The following is a 17,332-nucleotide window of genomic DNA, read 5'->3' on the forward strand; positions in this document are numbered from 1 at the left end:
CACAACCTGAGGGAAAGGGCCGGGGTAGTATCTGAGCTTTCAAAATAAGAGCAAGGCAACTGAATCCTAGTGAACTGATCACAGATGCACAAAAAAATAAATAAATCATCAAGTGCCTTACCCATTTCACTTACAAAAAGACAAAGAAAGACATGTTGCAGTTCATGCATGGGCTCTGTTACCCTTCAAATGTAATTAAAGTCCTGGGCAGACATGACTTGCATGAATTAAAGGGTCTTTCAAGTCATTCAGCGTTACATATGTTTCATATCAAATATAAGTGAGCGAGAGCAGGTGAATTGTTGTAGCTGACATAATAGATAAAAGAACAACAAAGCAGAAACATGCACATGTCTGTACACACACCCGTGCAGCGAGCATAGTCATGCACATTGACTCACGGTTTACTGATTTTAATTAACTACAGTGAATGTGTGTGAAACCTTGTTAATGTACATAAATAAGGAATGAGGCTGGGGGTGATGAATCACTGGTGAATCATTTTACAGACGGGCTCAGGGAAGACGTACACCATGGGGACGGGTTTCGACGTAAACCTGAGCCCACAGGACCAGGGCATAATCCCGCGGGCTGTTCATCAGCTGTTTGAGGGGATCCAGGCCAGGAGGATGCTCGCCCAGGAGGCCGGCACCCAGCCCCCGGACTTTAAAGTCAGCGCCCAGTTCCTGGAGGTAGGCAGCGCTCACATTGTTACTCTATTTGACACTCATACAATGCTGTATTGATATTCCTGCTGCCATTATGTAAGTGCGCGTGTGCGTTTTTGTGTATGCTGGTCCATATTAACTCCAACCAGATGGGACAAAGTGGGGGAGACGACAAGATCAGACCCGCTTCTGTAAACAGGAAGTGACAACCTGAAGACAGATGAGCGTGAATGTCTGCTTGTGCATTGTTGGTCCTGATTAATGCTGTCCATTACCTCTGACATTATTCCTCATCACTGTGCGGGAGAAGATGGATAAGTGCAAGGAATGGGAGGGAAGGAGGGACGCTTGCGTAGGAGAAATTAGATAATATACGAGTAATTATTTCCTCTGGGGGCTTCTGGCAGGCAAATGTTTGGGTTTTATTTAGGGGACATTACTACTGCGTGTGTGTGTTTGTGTATGTGTGGGGAAGAGAGAGAACTGAACAGCGTAATAATAATTACAATGTAATAGAAATTCAAATTTCAAAATAAAATCATTTTCTGTCCATTTTTCTTTTCCTTCTTTTGTCTGCGTTCCCGCTTCTCACTATTAGTGTCTTTTCTGTGGGCTTCAGGTCAAAAGGTTATCTTCTTTGATGGTGAACAGATGGGCGAGTGTGTGTGTGTGTGTGTGTGTGTGTGTGTGTGTGTGTGTGTGTGTGTGTGTGTGCATTTAGCACTAGGTGGGAGCAGCTGAGCTTTCAGCTGACCTCTTTGACCCTTGTCCTCAAAGGTTTCTGAGCTGTCATCACGTTGACCTCTGTGGCTGCAGAGCTGTGTGGAAATATGAAACTAGAAATCAGTTTAATAGAACAAAATAGTTGAGTTTTATGAGGTGCACAATCATTTTGAGCAGAGGGGGTCATCCTTGCACTGAGCTTGTACGAATTGTACGAGGTGCGATAGGCCTTAACGTGTGCTTGTTCTGCTCCTTGCAGCTGTACAATGAAGAGATCTTGGACTTGTTTGATGGAACCAGAGATCCAGAGAGTCGCGGTAGGAAGTCCACCATAAAGATCCACGAGGACTCCAGTGGCAGCATCTACACCACTGGAGTCACTTCCAGGCTGGTGCAATCAGAGGACGAGGTGGGTCTGTGAGTGCAGCTGGAGCTGTGATTGGGAAGTTTTCACATTTCTGCCAACAGCTACAGCTCAGATGGCTATAAGGCTTTCGTCATCAGATAAATGTGACATCATTCTGATTTCTGCCCTTCCTTCAAAGGATAAGTAGACCGAAACCATCCCAGCATAATACCTCCCACAGCATAACAGAGCAACCGGATCCCCTTACAGTTCAGCGTCTATCTGTGTATCAGTATTTACCAACAGTGATTAAACCTTTTAATAATTCAATCATTAAGTGTATATTTTAAAAATGTTCAGATTATCATGCAAAATCTTGAACCAAATAACCACTTTTTACACTTCGGTGGTTGATATAACAACTTTAAATGAACCAGAAAGTGCAGAAGTCAAGTCTCCCATGACTGTACAGTGATGAGCGATATTACATCGGAAAGTATTCACTGTGAAGACACGAATTAGCTCTGACTGGGGTGAGGGGAAGGATGGGAGTGTGAACTGCCAAGAACCATCTGGTGGTCCGTCTTCATAAACAACAAAGAGGTCAGAGATAACAAGGGAGACTGGGCTCTATTTTGCTGCATTGACCGACGTCAATTTTTAAACCCATGGGGCTATTTATGTTATGAAGTTTAGCTTCCTTCTTGAGAGGCTGGCTTGTTTACAGTCACATATGAGAAATGTGTCACAGCTGACGAGAAAGGAAACCGCAGAGCACTGACAGTGTGGAGGAAGAAGGAATTCGAAAGGCCCATTAGGACACGAGGAATCTTTGGTCACAAGATACACAGAAAAAAGGTGTTTGTTTAGGGGAAGAGCTACACTAAAACACTGACTTGGACAAAGCAGTTGTGGTTGTGGTTACTCAGTTTTTTTCTAAAGGTGGGAAAGAGAAAGAATGATGTCAGCAAGTGTTAAAAGACGCAGTGAGAAAGAGGAAGAAAGGCTGAATTTTATTTGCATTAAAGTCAGACGGCTGAGAGACGGGAGGGTGCTCCTGTGGGAGAGAAGAAGAAGACAGAAAATGTCAAAGCAGGGTAACAGGGACGAGATGGAAGTCTGGCAGTGATGGAGTCAGCTGAGGAAGACAGGATTTAGGCAGGTTAGGATAAAGAGTGAGGGGAGGACCCAGCAGCAGAGAGGGCAGGGAAAGGAAACGTAAAGGTTAATGAAATGCTAGCGCTTAAGCGAGCGGTGATGACAAGAACATCTCTGTGGGAAATGCTGAACTCTTCCAGGAAGCTGAGAGCGTCTTCTTAAAACAAGACGTGATCATACTCATGGGTACTTATAAAGAAACTTTGGCGTGATGTCAACATGCATTTGTTTTTGTTTCTCAGTCTGCATGCGTAAGTCAGGAGGTTTCTTACTTTCCAATAAAAGTAACCAAATGTCGTGTATAATGTGTTTGTGTGTGTGTGCTGCAGTTGCTGCAGTGCCTGAAACTCGGCGCTCTGTCCCGCACCACTGCCAGCACTCAGATGAACGCCCAGAGCTCCCGCTCGCACGCCATCTTCACCATCCACCTCTGTCAGATGCGAGTCTGTCAGCAGCAAATGGTGAGTTTGCAGTGGGTGGTGGAAAGAATGAGAGAAACAAACACACGAGAGAGGTATTTAGAGTTATTACAACTTTGTCATCATCCGGTTATATGAAAACCTGTCGGCTGTTAGCCGGAGGAGACGGAAAACGATAAGCTAATAGGAAACGTGACTTTTTAGGAAGAGTAAAAAGAAAAGTCACATATGATGATGCGCAGAGTGGAAGTGAAACATAAATAATTCTGCATCGTTCAGAGGGATTAAATGATTTAAAGTAAGAAACAGTAACTCAGCAACCTGCTTCCCTGTGTTTGTTGGTTTCTTAGCAGAACGGTGGAGGAGGGCAGAATGGAGAGCTGAACGGTGGTGTGGAGTCTGGCCCGATCGCCCAGCCAGAGTATGAGACACTGATGGCCAAGTTTCACTTTGTGGACCTGGCTGGCTCCGAGAGGCTGAAACGCACAGGCGCTACAGGAGACAGAGCCCGCGAGGGAATCTCTATTAATTGTGGACTTGTAAGTCAGGCAGGGATCGCCAGTGTAAGATTGTAAATCTGTATACAAAAGAAATAATTGTGCATGCTTAGATCACATCTTCTTCTTGTGTGTCTTTGCACCTCTGCTAGCTGGCTCTGGGAAATGTGATCAGTGCTTTAGGCGATCAGACCAAGAAGGGCGGACACGTCCCATACCGAGACTCCAAACTTACCCGACTGCTTCAGGACTCGCTGGGAGGAAACAGGTATAAGCACGTACAGACACACACATGTGAAGAAGTTGTATTTGTTGGAAAAAGATGTAATATTCAGAAGAATCTAAGTTTTGGTGACACAAAAAGGAGTTTTTTTGCAGCTGAAATGATTGGTGAGTTACTTAATCAGGTTATTTCCACAACAACGTGTAACAACCATGACAACCAAACACAACCACACTATTACTCTGCGCGTGCACATTTACCGACGGCCTCCGTGTTTTCTTTTTCCCTCAGTCGTACGGTCATGATCGCCTGCGTCAGCCCGTCAGACCGGGACTTCATGGAGACGCTGAACACGCTGAAGTACGCCAATCGCGCCCGAAACATCAAGAACAAGGTGATGGTGAACCAAGACAAGACGAGCCAGCAGATCAGCGCCCTGCGCGCCGAGATAGCCCGACTTCAGATGGAGCTGATGGAGTACAAGGCGGTGAGCGATGGGGGGGTGGGATGAGCCCAGAGGAAGAGCAATAGGATGTAGCTGCGTGCTGGTGATGTAGTTAGTGAGGGGGTATGTGCGGGGCAAAGATGGATGAAACTGAGAATAGCGTGTAAGCAGAAGAAGACAGACTAATGGAGTAAGGGAGAATGATATCAGACGGTAAGTAATAAAAGGAGAGGCCGTGCTTGCTGCAGATATATCAAATTAAAGATCATTACTGGAACACACACATCACTTGTCAGCATTTTACAGTGTAATGTAGGGACAAATCGATGTTTCAGCTTGAGTGTAAACTGCATGAAGGATAATATGAGAACTGTGAGAAGAAATGAGGAGAGAAAGACAGACCACTTTTTCATCAGTTTTGACCTCTGGGGTAAGAAACAAGTGATCCTTTAGCTCTGTTGTTGCGTTATTACGTGACTAAAAGGGTTACCACACTTACAGGGAAGTGACTGCGCTGAGGGATGGCAAGCTGACCTCGATGTGGTAATAAGGGATGCGATGTGACTTGAGTGTGGAAGTAATGAAGCGGCGGATGAGTGGAGTTAATGGCTGTGAGCAGCGGTTAACAGTGACTGTCTGTTGGAAGGGGGGAAACAACGGGATTTTTTCAGCGTTAATCACTGAAAACGCAACAATACATCGCTGTAGAGCCACGGTCATTGTAAATAACAGCACTTTGTTTGTTTGGGCTGCAGCGTGGCGTATTTGTATGAGCGTAAATTTAGGTTGAGTTTGTTTTTTCACGTCTGCCCTTTGACCCTTGGACGCCAAAGCATTTGTTGACCGTGCCAACCGTCTGCTCTGTGCAGGGGAAGCGTGTAGCCTGTGAGGAAGGGTCAGAGGGCTACAGTGACCTGTACCAGGAGAACACCATGTTGCAGAGAGAAAATGACACCCTGCGTCTCAGGGTGAAAGCAATGCAGGAGACCATCGACCACCTCAACTCACGCGTAACGCATCTGCTGGCCAATGAGGTCAGCACTCTGCTCGCCAAGTCAAGTACGTGAGAGAGATTCTTAATCGGATGAGCTCGGCCTCTGTAATGATGATGTTTGTTTTTTTTAAATTAACTGCATTTTCCGTGATCTGAGTGCGTTTACTTTTGATCATCCAGGCGAGGGCAATGAGGAGATCGGGACTCTAATACAGAACTATATCCGAGAGGTTGAAGAACTCAGGTAAGAGCCTGAGTATCATTATGCAACTATGCCTGACCAGTGGTCACTCAAACCAGTAGCAGACTAACAGCGATTGGTATTTACTGTGATAACTGTGGTATTTTAAGTAGCTGCTTATCCCCAAATCATAATTGTGTCTTTCCTGTAGTTCTGTTTATCCATCTAGATTCTTTGGAGATGTTTCTTTGATTAAATATAATGGAACTAAATCTTTTTCCATGAGAGGCTTTTGTGAACTGTACCACAGCCTCAGCTTCTCCACAGGCTTTGAGCTGACTATAGTAAGGTGCCTACGGTGAACGAGTTAGACTTTTCTGTAGCTGCATCAAGTTCTTACACACCTGGAGGGACCCACTTCTTACAGAAACCCACTTAGTTCGGCTGAGTCACTCACTGTGGTGCAGTTCAGCTTCAGTTCAGTTGCTTCTCCTCTTCTCTCTGCAAGCTGTGAGCGCCCGCTGGGCCGGTCTATTAAAGTCAGCGACGGTACGCTGCAAGTGTGTCACTACAGTTTGGGGCTTAATATGAGAGTGATAGTCAAATTACATACTGCATATACGTGTGACATCAATATTTATTTTTACTGTGTTTCACAGCTTTTTGACTTCCCACAGCAGGGAAAAGTGTACTAATTAAGGGGTTTACTGTGGGACACTTATGTATGATTATCTATTTAGTTTTCCCTCCTGTATTGCTTATTGCTGTTGTAATAAAATTCATGAATGAACACCTCTGTTGCCTCTTTCTGTCGTTCTCTTCCACCTTTGTCAGAACCAAACTTCTCGAGAGCGAGTCCATGAACGAGTCGTTACGGCGACAAGTGGGCCGGCTCTCCTCTCGTTCCCCGTTCCCCACCTCCACTCTCAGCCCCGCCCCTGGTCACCCCCCGGGTTCTTCGCCTGCTCCCATGTCTATGGAGGCGGAGATGACGGATGTGCTACGCCGGGCCAAGCTGGATATCGAGAGACTGAAGAAGAAAGAGAGGAGGCAGAGGAGGATGAGGTGAGGAGCAGAGGACATGTAGACCTCCAAACATCTCTGTTTTATGCAAATATAATATCTAATAGCTCAATTTATGCCTCATACGAACCTGTTAAGATTTTAAAAGCTGGTTTGAAAGGACGGTGATGATTGTGAAATATTTCCTGACCATATATTTTCTCCCTTCCTCATTACTTTTCTCTTTAAGCCCGACATCACAAGTAAATTAGGACTTGGGGGCTGCCAGCGTCTGAAAAGAGTTGGTATGCTGCCAATGCTGAGCTGTAACGCTGGCTTGGACACAGAAAGGTCTTAGTCAGTCGGCTACTGGGTCACGAGAGAGAAGAGTACACAGCCTAACAGGCTAATTGAGGCCTAATGGCAGAGAAATGGAGGAAGATGGGAATTTAGAGCTGGGATGGCTGATAAGTTTGTAGAAGAGGGAGCAAAGGAGATAATAAAACTGGCACTAAAACTCAAGAGCTAAAGGGGCAATGATGGTAGACAAGGTGAAGAAGAGTTTGCTTAATGACTTTTGATGGTTGATTTTGCAGTAAACATATTACTTGGCAAAACTCCCAGAGCACAATAAGGGATGTCAGAGTGTGCACGGTCTTAGTTACACTCAGGGGAGTGTTTCTGCGGGGCAAAAGCCATCTGGTATAGCGCTGAAGGTGAAGTGATCTTTGTGGAGAATCCCATGCCTGACAGTACCTGGCTTGACATGCATGCTCTTCTCCTTCAGCCCAGAGTTGGAGAAAGGTCTGAAGAAACGAGTAAAGCTGCACACTCAGGAGAACGGCGAGAACGGGCAGGGCAGGGAGAACGGGCAGAACGGAGAGATCGATTCAGATGAGAATTACACCGAGGTAAGACCCGCACGAATCGGCAATCGCCAGCTTTGAAGTGACCATAATGAGTCTGATCGTTTATGCGTTTCTCCGTGTGCGCAGGAAATCATGTCTCCACTGCAGGAGGAGAGTGGCTGTGATGACGACGAGGGGGAGGACGAAGAGGAGGGTAGGGAGGAAGAGGATGACTTTGACAGTGATGAGAGCCTGGTGGATTCGGACTCAGACTCGGATGAGAAAGGTGTGGTCCTGACAGCTGCTGTTATGAAATGACACCACTGTTTTCACTCTTTGTCCCTGTGGATTTACAGCTTGCCCCTTTTTATCAGCTGTTCTTTCTGTCAGGACATCATCTGCTGTGAGAGATGATTCACAGTAAAGATAAAGATGTTTTTAGTGTAAAAAGAGCAGAAATGAATTCGCATCTTGATGGAAAGTTTGCAAAAAGAAGCCTTTTTTTTTTTAACATATTTCTTAATACACAGTTGTATACGAAACACACACACAAATGGTGCAGTTTGGTTTACAACCTCTCTCAAAACTCCTCAACCTGCAGCCAACTTCCAGGCGGACCTGGCAGACCTGACCTGCGAGATTGAGATCAAGCAGAAGCTGATAGATGAGCTGGAGAACAGCCAGCGGAGGCTGCTGATGCTAAAACTGCAGTACGAGGAGAAGCTCATCCTGCTGCAAAACAAGATCAGAGACACGCAGCTGGAGAGAGATCGTGTGCTGCAGAACCTCAGTGAGTTTAGTTAAGTTGCTCCGTGAGTGTAAAGTGTCACGCGAGGTGTCGGCTACGGCTCGTTAACGTTGTTACACGGTTGTGCAGTGACCATGGAGAACTACACGGAGGAGAAGGCCAACCGGATCAAGCAGGAGTACGAGAAACGCCTCAAGGAGATGAATCGCGACCTGCTCAAGCTACAGACGGCACAGAAGGAGCACGCACGCCTCCTCAAGAACCAGGGGAGGTACGAACGGGAGCTGAAGAAGCTCCAGGGCGAGGTCAACGAGATGAAGAAGGCCAAGGTAAGAGGGGGCTGCTGGAAGTCTGTGTGGAGGAAAGAAGGGAAGGATGTTGTGCGATCACCAGTGTTTTCTGCCATTTTCAGGTGGCGCTGATGAAGCAGATGAAGGAGGAGCAGCAGAGGAGGAGGATGGTAGAGGCGAAGAGAAACCGTGAGATAGCCCAGCTAAAGAAGGAGCAGCGCCGACAAGAGGTTAGCAGCATCTGACCTCTTGTGCGTGTGTTTTATATTTAGCATTGCAAATGTGAGTTTTCAGGTGAGCAGCAGAATTATTTGGGATTTATTGGGAGAATTAGCACAAACACAGATATAACATCTATACAAGCCAGGTTAAATATGTTGCTGTTACTGTCATCGTGGCAGAAATTTAAGTGTTATCTGCTGTATCCAATTAAATGTAGGTGAATTTGTATGCACAATGCATATGGATGTAAATGTAGAGTCAGAGCCCCATCTGTAGGCTGGCACACTGAAAACTTGAGTGCTGGATTATGTAAATACTAAACACGTACTTCTGGTATTATTCTGTTTTTTTAAGATTAGTGCATCCTCTGCAAGCATTAACTTCCATCTTTTTTTTTGGCTTCCCTGGAGAAGAGGGAAGAGGGCTCGTTAATGAGCATAAAAAGCCGTTACGCTGTCATACCGTGGGCAGCATTCATAATCCTTTTATTTCGATTTTCATCTTAAGTCTTAAAATCCCTTCGTGATCAACACTTTGCAAACCTGTTGTGTGACGAGTAATCCCATTCAGCTCAGGGATCTCAAAGGCAACTGAAAAGCATTTCCTTTTTAAAAAGTGATGAATTTTATAAAAAAGGTTGTGTTTTTTTCTCCATCAGTACCAGATCCGCGCGCTGGAGTCTCAGAAGCGGCAGCAGGAGCTGGTGCTGCGCAGGAAGACTCAGGAGGTGACCGCCCTGCGGCGCCTGGCCAAACCTATGTCAGATCGAGTGGCTGGACGAGTGGCCCGCTGGAACCAGACTCCCCCGGTTACGGACTCCGGAGCTGAGTTATCAGCCAGCACCACGGCGAGCAGCTCCGAGCCCGAGACTGCGAGGACCGTAAGCGGGCTGGTGCGGCAGTGGAACAACAAGAACAGCGTGTACGGATATCTGGGAGAGAGCGAGGGCAGCATGGACGGAACACGGGTCATCGGGTAAGACGACGAGATGTTATGATACTGTCCTTGGACTGAGCTGAATAAAATTAGAATGAAAAAATAAAAGCTCAGTTAGCACCACCCAGAGTCCAGGCGCTGGTGGTGGTGATAAAGATAAGATGGAGGCTTGGATGAAGACACTTGTATGAGGCGGAGATAGGGCGGAGGTGGGTCGCACAGAGGAGTCTGAAAGATGAAGAGCGGAGGGCGATCGGTTTAAAGAAGGCTGGCAGAAAGATGATGTCGGGATTGAGTTTTATAGTGTGAGGAAGTGATGTAATAATTAGACTAGCAACCCAACACCTGGGAAAGCAGACAGATCAGTGAATACAGATTTTAATATAATACATGACACACCTTTATTGTCAGGGTTCCTGGGTCGTTGACCCAGTGCTTTCAGTTTTGTTCATGTTCAGTTTATTTTGCCACTTCCATGTTCTCACTTCCTGCTTTTCCTGTGTCAGCTCGTCTCGTGTCATTAGCCAGATTATGTTCAGCTGTGTACTCACCGGTTTCTAATCACTCATCATTCAGCCTGTGTATTTATGTTCCTCAGTTCAACCAGTCCAGTGTCGTGTCATTGATGTTCCTGTGATGTTATGTTGTTGTTTACGCCTGCGTTCAGTCAGCCAGCCATTCAGCCTTTCAGCCAGCCATTCAGCCTTTCAGTCAGCCCTTCAGTCATTCAGTCAGTCGTCCAGCCAGCCAGCCAGCCAGCCGTTTCCTACCTCTGTTCTGTTTGTTCACTCCATCGGCAATAAATACCAACCTTCACCTACCTACCTGTGAGTCCAGCATTTGGGTCCTCCTTCCTCATCCACAACACAGATCCTGACAGAATGACACGACCCGCGTTGTGGACCCAGCGGACTCGGACCTTTTCGAGCGGCAGGAGGCAGCGCTCTCCATTTGGACGGAGAAGCTCAGGGGAAACAGCGGCTCTTCGCGGAGCAAGAGCACATCTTCGAGGGTACTCGCCTGGCTCTGGGCGGGCCTCGAGACGCCGCGTTGCCCCCACCTGCTGCCTCACCTGCACCGGAGCACTCGCCGCGGAGAGTGGACGTTTCACGCCGCGCGCTGCGGCCGTTCCCTCTCTCGCGGGTCCGCTCCTCGCTCACACGCCATCTGCCTCACTCACCGGCTCTTCCACGCCGCCACGGCACAGCGGCCACGCCTCCCACCTCGGCTCAACGGAGGCTACCGCGCCAGAGGCTCATCTGTTTACCCCGCCCGCTTCCTCTTCCCAGAGAAAGCGGCGTTCACGTCATAAAACGGACTATTCCCAGCAACTCCCGGCGGTGAGTCCCAGTGACTGTTTGCCACTTTCCTCATTTGATCCGTCACATAAAGTAAATAATAGACTCATCTCCGATCCATGGGGAACTTCCCTTTTAGACGATGACGTGGACTGGGAAGACTTTTTTTTCTGCTCTGCTTCCCCAAAGACAGCTCAGTTAAAGACTGTAAATAGTGGTGGCAGAAGGACCAGACTTAATCCCGATAGACATGTCAATATCACTCACCCTGTTGTTATTTCCACTCCTATCAGCCAGCCTACACCCACACCTGTGCCAGCACCCAGGAGGAGGGCAGCTGCGACCCAGCCTACCTCCACACACCCGCTCCTGGTTCTCGGGTGGGGTGACTGGTGTCCAGCCACCTCCGTGCCTGTCCCAGCGCCTAGGCTGAAGGCAGCTAGAACCCAGCCTGACCTCCCTAGAGTCTCGGAAGAGCTAGCTCTCCATCTACTACTTCACCTCTTCATCCACCTCCTGATCCAGCCTTTCACGCCTCGCATTATCACTGGTTAAGCTAGCTGAGGTTTCTCCTGCTCAGGCACCAGCGTTACTAGCCCAGGCTATAGCTTTATCTCCCTCACTAGCACAGTCTATAGCTCAGCCACCAGCCACACCAACCACAGCTCCGTCGTCAGCCTCACCCACCTCTATTCATCCCTTAGCATCCCCACTCCAGTCAGTTCACTCACCGGCTGTTCAGCTTCCAGCCCAGTCAGTCCACTCACCTGCTGTTCAGCTTCTAGCCCAGTCAGTCCACTCACCTGCTGTTCAGCTTCTAGCCCAGTCAGTCCACTCACCTGCTGTTCATCTCCCGGTCCAGCCAGTTCACTCCCCTGTAGTTCAGTCACCTGCCTCGCCCAGTCTCCTGTAGCTCAGTCACCTGCTCTCGTCCAGTCTCCTGTAGCTCAGTCACCTGCTCTCGTCCAGTCACCTGTAGCTCAGTCGCCTGCTCCACTCCAGTCAGTAGTACAGCCTGCTCCACTCCAGTCAGCCCCTGTCCAGTCAGCCCCTGTCCAGTCAGCCCCTGTCCAGTCAGCCCCTGTCCAGTCAGCCCCTGTCCAGTCAGCCCCTGTCCAGTCAGCCCCTGTCCAGTCAGCCCCTGTCCAGTCAGCCCCTGTCCAGTCAGCCCCTGTCCAGTCAGCCCCTGTCCAGTCAGCCCCTGTCCAGTCAGCCCCTGTAGCTCAGTCTGTAGTCCAGTCCTCTCCAGCCCAGTCTGTAGTCCAGTCCTCTCCAGCCCAGTCTGTAGTCCAGTCCTCTCCAGCCCAGTCTGTAGTCCAGTCCTCTCCAGCCCAGTCTGTAGTCCAGTCCTCTCCAGCCCAGTCTGTAGTCCAGTCCTCTCCAGCCCAGTCTGTAGTCCAGTCCTCTCCAGCCCAGTCTGTAGTCCAGTCCTCTCCAGCCCAGTCTGTAGTCCAGTCCTCTCCAGCCCAGTCTGTAGTCCAGTCCTCTCCTGTCCTCTCTGTAGTCCAGTCCTCTCCAGCCCAGTCTGTAGTCCAGTCCTCTCCTGTAGTCCAGTCCTCTTCTGTCCTCCAGTCCTCTCCTGTAGTTCAGTCTCCTTCTGTCCTCCAGTCCTCTCCTGTAGTTCAGTCTCCTTCTGTCCTCCAGTCCTCTCCTGTAGTTCAGTCTCCTCCTGTCCTCCAGTCCCCGTTCTCCAGTCGCCTCCTGTCCAGTCAGTCCAGTCGCCCCCGTAGCTCAGTGCCCTGCTCCCCGGTTGCCTGCTGTCACCCAGTCACCTGTCCTCCAGCCTGTCCAGTCAGTTCAGTCTGTCGTCCAGCATCCTGTTATTCAGTCATCCGTTCTCTCACCGTCTGTAGTCCACTCTCCTGTTCAGTCCCCAGACCAGCAGCCACAGCATCCAGAGCCAGCTGTGAGCTCTCCCGCACCTCAGCCAGGGGTTTCCGCACCCGCTGGCCCGGCCGCACCTCAGCCAGGGGTTTCGCACCCGCTGGCCCGGCCGCACCTCAGCCAGGGGTTTCCGCACCCGCTGGCCCGGCCGCACTCAGCCAGGGGTTTCCGCACCCGCTGGCCCGGCCGCACCTCAGCCAGGGGTTTCCGCACCCGCTGGCCCGGCCGCACCTCAGCCAGGGGTTTCCGCACCCGCTGGCCCGGCCGCACCTCAGCCAGAGGCTTCCGCGCCTCCTGGCCCTGCCTGTCTCCAGCCAGAGGCTTCCGCGCCTCCTGGCCCTGCCTGTCTCCAGCCAGAGGCTTCGCGCCTCCTGGCCCTGCCTGTCTCCAGCCAGAGGCTTCCGCGCCTCCTGGCCCTGCCTGTCTCCAGCCAGAGGCTTCGCGCCTCCTGGCCCTGCCTGTCTCCAGCCAGAGGCTTCCGCGCCTCCTGGCCCTGCCTGTCTCCAGCCAGAGGCTTCGCGCCTCCTGGCCCTGCCTGTCTCCAGCCAGAGGCTTCCGCGCCTCCTGGCCCTGCCTGTCTCCAGCCAGAGGCTTCCGCGCCTCCTGGCCCTGCCTGTCTCCAGCCAGAGGCTTCCCGCGCCGCCTGGCCCAGCCTGTCTCCAGCCAGAGGCTTCGCGCCGCCTGGCCCAGCCTGTCTCCAGCCAGAGGCTTCCGCGCCGCCTGGCCCGGCCTCGGCCTCAGCTTCAGCTTCCCTCGCCTGGCCCGGCCTCGGCCTCAGCTTCACCCTCGCCTGGCCCGGCCTCGGCCTCAGCTTCACCCCGCCTGGCCCGGCCTCGGCCTCAGCTTCACCCTCGCCTGGCCCGGCCTCGGCCTCAGCTTCACCGCCTGGCCCGCCTCGCCTCAGCTTCACCCTCGCCTGGCCCGGCCTCGGCCTCAGCTTCACCCTCGCCTGGCCCGGCCTCGGCCTCAGCTTCATCTGCTCCATCACTGCCGGGCCCCATGCAGTCGCCTGGCACAGCCTTGGCCTCGGCTTCCGCTCCGCCTGGTCCAGACTCAGCTTCGCCTGGTCCTGCGGCTGCCACGCCGCCGCCCGAGCCTGCACCTCGGAATCACTGGCCACTTTCCAGGCCAACAGCTGGACGTCATCGCCAGCGTGGTCGACCACCGGACCTCCTCAGTGGCCACCGCCGCCTTCCTCGCGGCCGCCCACCGGATCACCTCCTCAGTGGCCGTCGCCGCCTTCCTCGCGGCCGCCCACCGGATCACCTCCTCAGTGGCCGCCGCCGCCTCGCGCGCCGCCCACCGGATCACCTCCTCAGTGGCCGCCGCCGCGCCTTCCTCGCCGCCCGCCGGACCGACTTCAGCGTCGCCGCCTTCCTCGCGCCGCCCGCCGGACCGACTTCAGCGTCGCCGCCTTCCTCGCGCCGCCCGCGGACCGAATGCCGCCCACCTGAACTGTCCGGGCTCAGCCACTGGCCGCGTGGCCGCCCACCTGAACTGTCCGGGCTCAGCCACTGGCCGCGTGGCCGCCCACCTGACCTGTTTTTGTTGTGGACTCCGTCCCTCCGTCCTGGGCCCCCTCCGCCCGCCCCTGTTCTGGTTTTTTTTCTTTTGGCCGTCGGGTGCCGGCCTTTGAAGGGGGTACTGTCAGGGTTCCTGGGTCGTTGACCCAGTGCTTTCAGTTTTGTTCATGTTCAGTTTATTTTGCCACTTCCATGTTCTCACTTCCTGCTTTTCCTGTGTCAGCTCGTCTCGTGTCATTAGCCAGATTATGTTCAGCTGTGTACTCACCGGTTTCTAATCACTCATCATTCAGCCTGTGTATTTATGTTCCTCAGTTCAACCAGTCCAGTGTCGTGTCATTGATGTTCCTGTGATGTTATGTTGTTGTTTACGCCCATGCTCAGTCAGCCAGCCATTCAGCCTTTCAGCCAGCCATTCAGCCTTTCAGTCAGCCCTTCAGTCATTCAGTCAGTCGTCCAGCCAGCCAGCCAGCCAGCCGTTTCCTACCTCTGTTCTGTTTGTTCACTCCATCGGCAATAAATACCAACCTTCACCTACCTACCTGTGAGTCCAGCATTTGGGTCCTCCTTCCCTCATCCACAACACAGATCCTGACATTTATTGCTGCTTATTGTGAGTCGATGGCATTTTATTTATCCAGTATTTGTCACCTGTTTTTGGTCCATCACCAGCAGTAGAAAGAAGGTGCAGCGTAAGCCAGCCGGCCTGGGCAACAGTGGAGCTGCAGGCAGAGCCAGCAGCATTTCAAAGTCTGCACGTCAGAAGTGGCAAGCTCTCGAGCGTCGAATCACGGACATCGTCATGCAGAGAATGACCATTGCAAACATGGAAGCTGACATGGATCGCCTTATCAAGGTAGGAATGGCACGCTAGAGCTAAAATGTTGTCACTGGGGTTACGTGTGGTTTGATGGATGTAGTTTCTTTCCACCACGAGACTGACTTAAGGTTTCGGATTATAAATTCTCAAATGTACGGCACATCGCTGTGGTTATTTAAGAGTTGAGCAGCAGTTGAGCATCGGGGGTTGCATCAGCAACTTTTTTGACGTTGACTTCTGTAGTCGGTTAAAAACTGAAACTGAGTGTGAGGCGCTTCCTTCCTCCTTTCCCTCGCAGATGAAGAAATGTTCAAATGTGGGAGGGAGGGCGGCCTTTTTCACAGATATGGCTTGACACACCACTTTTTGCAGCTACTGTGTTTGAATCATCAAATTTAAAACTCTGTCAGATTTTTCTCAGAGTTTAGATGCGTCAGAATGCGTCTGTTCAGTTAGTGCCTCCGATAAACAGAGAAAATTAAGATTCCAAATGTAGAAATGACTTCTGTAGATGTTAAATATAACTATGAATTTTAATTTTTATTAATTTTTTTTGCTGTGTGGTGATTTGTGCTTTTGTTGAGTCAGAAGCGAGAAGAGCTGACGGCCCAGCAGGAAGCGCTCTCGCATAAGAGAGAGGTGCTGATGGCGGACGGGGAGGGACCGGAAGCTGAGGACCGCCTCCTTCAGGAAATTAACGAGGATATTGAGGTGCTGAACGCCAATATAGACTACATCAACGACAGCCTGTCTGACTGCCAGGCCACCATTGTACAGATAGAGGAGACCAAGGTATGAAGACGCAAACATACCCATGCACAGGCATTTAGACCTGCATGCCAGCAATGAGGAGAGTCAGGCCTTTAGTAACATTCATGTTTGTGTGTGTTCCTGCAGGATGAGCTGGACTCAGTGGACACCTCAGTGGTGATCAGTTCATGCTCCTTGTCTGAAGCGCGCCACCTGCTGGATCACTTCCTGAAGGCTTCCATAGACAAGGTAAACGATCATACACGGGGATCTTTAAAACCGACAAGTGTAAAGGAAGACAAGAACATCTGTAGGCTTAAATGTGTAGCTTTAAGAAGATTTAAGTGAGTAAGAGTCAGAAAATGTATCACAGCATAAAGTTAGAGTCAGGTGTGGATGCATGAAATGATGGTTTCAGTGCCATCTAGTGGTGTTTCTCTGTATCACACTACATTGTTGGGTTGCGTTTCTGGATTGAGAGCCTATTAAAATAGTTCAGTGTTACAATATTGTGTTGTTGTTGTTGTTTTTCTATTTTCTTTTATCGTGTTCCTGCAGAGTTTGCAGGTGGCTCAGAAGGAGGCTCAAATCAGACTGCTCGAAGGTCAGCTGAGACAGACAGATGTGATTGGCTCGTCCCACAATCACATGATCCTCGATGCCCTACGAGAAAAGGCAGAGTGCATCCCCGAACTCCAGGCTCTCATCCACAACGTACAGCAGGGTAAGAGAGGACTCCTGTGCGTCCTGTGGTGAGAAAAAGGAGAAGGAAGACATGAAAAGTAGAGAAGCTGCACAGTTGTCCGCTTTTTCTTTTCTCTAGTTTCTTCTCACACATGAAAGTGCTGTGCTGCAAGCAGCAGCATCATAGGAGATGGATTGTGTTTAGCCCCATTCCCTCTTGGTAAAGCATAAAGAAAAATAAAAAATAACGTTTTTGATGCTTAGAAAAACCATATGTGGATTCAGTTTTAGTGTAGGATAACTATATATGCCTTAGGTGAATAAGGGGCGCAGAATGTGGCATTAGGGCATCCTGTTGCACCGTCAGACATAATGGTTTTTTGCTTCCAGAGAATGGTTACGCGAGCACAGATGAGGAGCCCTCTGAATTCAGCCAAGCCTCCGACAGCAGGTGAGCTTTCTTTCCTACACAACATCATACAGCGTATCTTATAAGGCTCATACCCATCGCTCTGACCCATTTAAAAATTCGTACACACATCTATTTCAGTAAAGATTTCTGCACGTTCACATTTATCTTTCCTCTCTGCCTCCAGCGTGTCTCAGATGAAAGAATCGAACAGCCAAGATGACTTCAAAACAAAATTACAGCAGGTTTGTGTTGTTTCTTATA

General features: G+C 50.2%; 1 protein-coding gene across 1 annotated transcript in view; it reads left to right on the forward strand.

Annotated features, from left to right (window-relative positions):
• kif21b (kinesin family member 21B) overlaps window positions 1-17,332 on the forward strand; it is a 73,258-nt gene that overhangs the window by 27,759 nt on the left and 28,167 nt on the right. The window contains exons 3-23 of the mRNA XM_039612266.1: window positions 510-692; window positions 1,651-1,800; window positions 3,225-3,356; window positions 3,665-3,853; window positions 3,964-4,079; window positions 4,326-4,521; window positions 5,349-5,538; window positions 5,654-5,717; window positions 6,489-6,719; window positions 7,444-7,567; window positions 7,652-7,790; window positions 8,106-8,294; window positions 8,382-8,581; window positions 8,665-8,772; window positions 9,423-9,739; window positions 15,078-15,261; window positions 15,814-16,017; window positions 16,123-16,224; window positions 16,534-16,699; window positions 17,050-17,110; window positions 17,256-17,313. Of these exons, the coding sequence (XP_039468200.1) occupies window positions 510-692; window positions 1,651-1,800; window positions 3,225-3,356; window positions 3,665-3,853; window positions 3,964-4,079; window positions 4,326-4,521; window positions 5,349-5,538; window positions 5,654-5,717; window positions 6,489-6,719; window positions 7,444-7,567; window positions 7,652-7,790; window positions 8,106-8,294; window positions 8,382-8,581; window positions 8,665-8,772; window positions 9,423-9,739; window positions 15,078-15,261; window positions 15,814-16,017; window positions 16,123-16,224; window positions 16,534-16,699; window positions 17,050-17,110; window positions 17,256-17,313 (3,303 nt within the window). The remainder of the gene's footprint in view (window positions 1-509; window positions 693-1,650; window positions 1,801-3,224; window positions 3,357-3,664; window positions 3,854-3,963; window positions 4,080-4,325; window positions 4,522-5,348; window positions 5,539-5,653; window positions 5,718-6,488; window positions 6,720-7,443; window positions 7,568-7,651; window positions 7,791-8,105; window positions 8,295-8,381; window positions 8,582-8,664; window positions 8,773-9,422; window positions 9,740-15,077; window positions 15,262-15,813; window positions 16,018-16,122; window positions 16,225-16,533; window positions 16,700-17,049; window positions 17,111-17,255; window positions 17,314-17,332) is intronic.

This window comes from Oreochromis aureus, linkage group 5 (genome assembly GCF_013358895.1).
Source record: "Oreochromis aureus strain Israel breed Guangdong linkage group 5, ZZ_aureus, whole genome shotgun sequence".
In the NCBI taxonomy this organism is placed as follows: domain Eukaryota; kingdom Metazoa; phylum Chordata; class Actinopteri; order Cichliformes; family Cichlidae; genus Oreochromis; species Oreochromis aureus.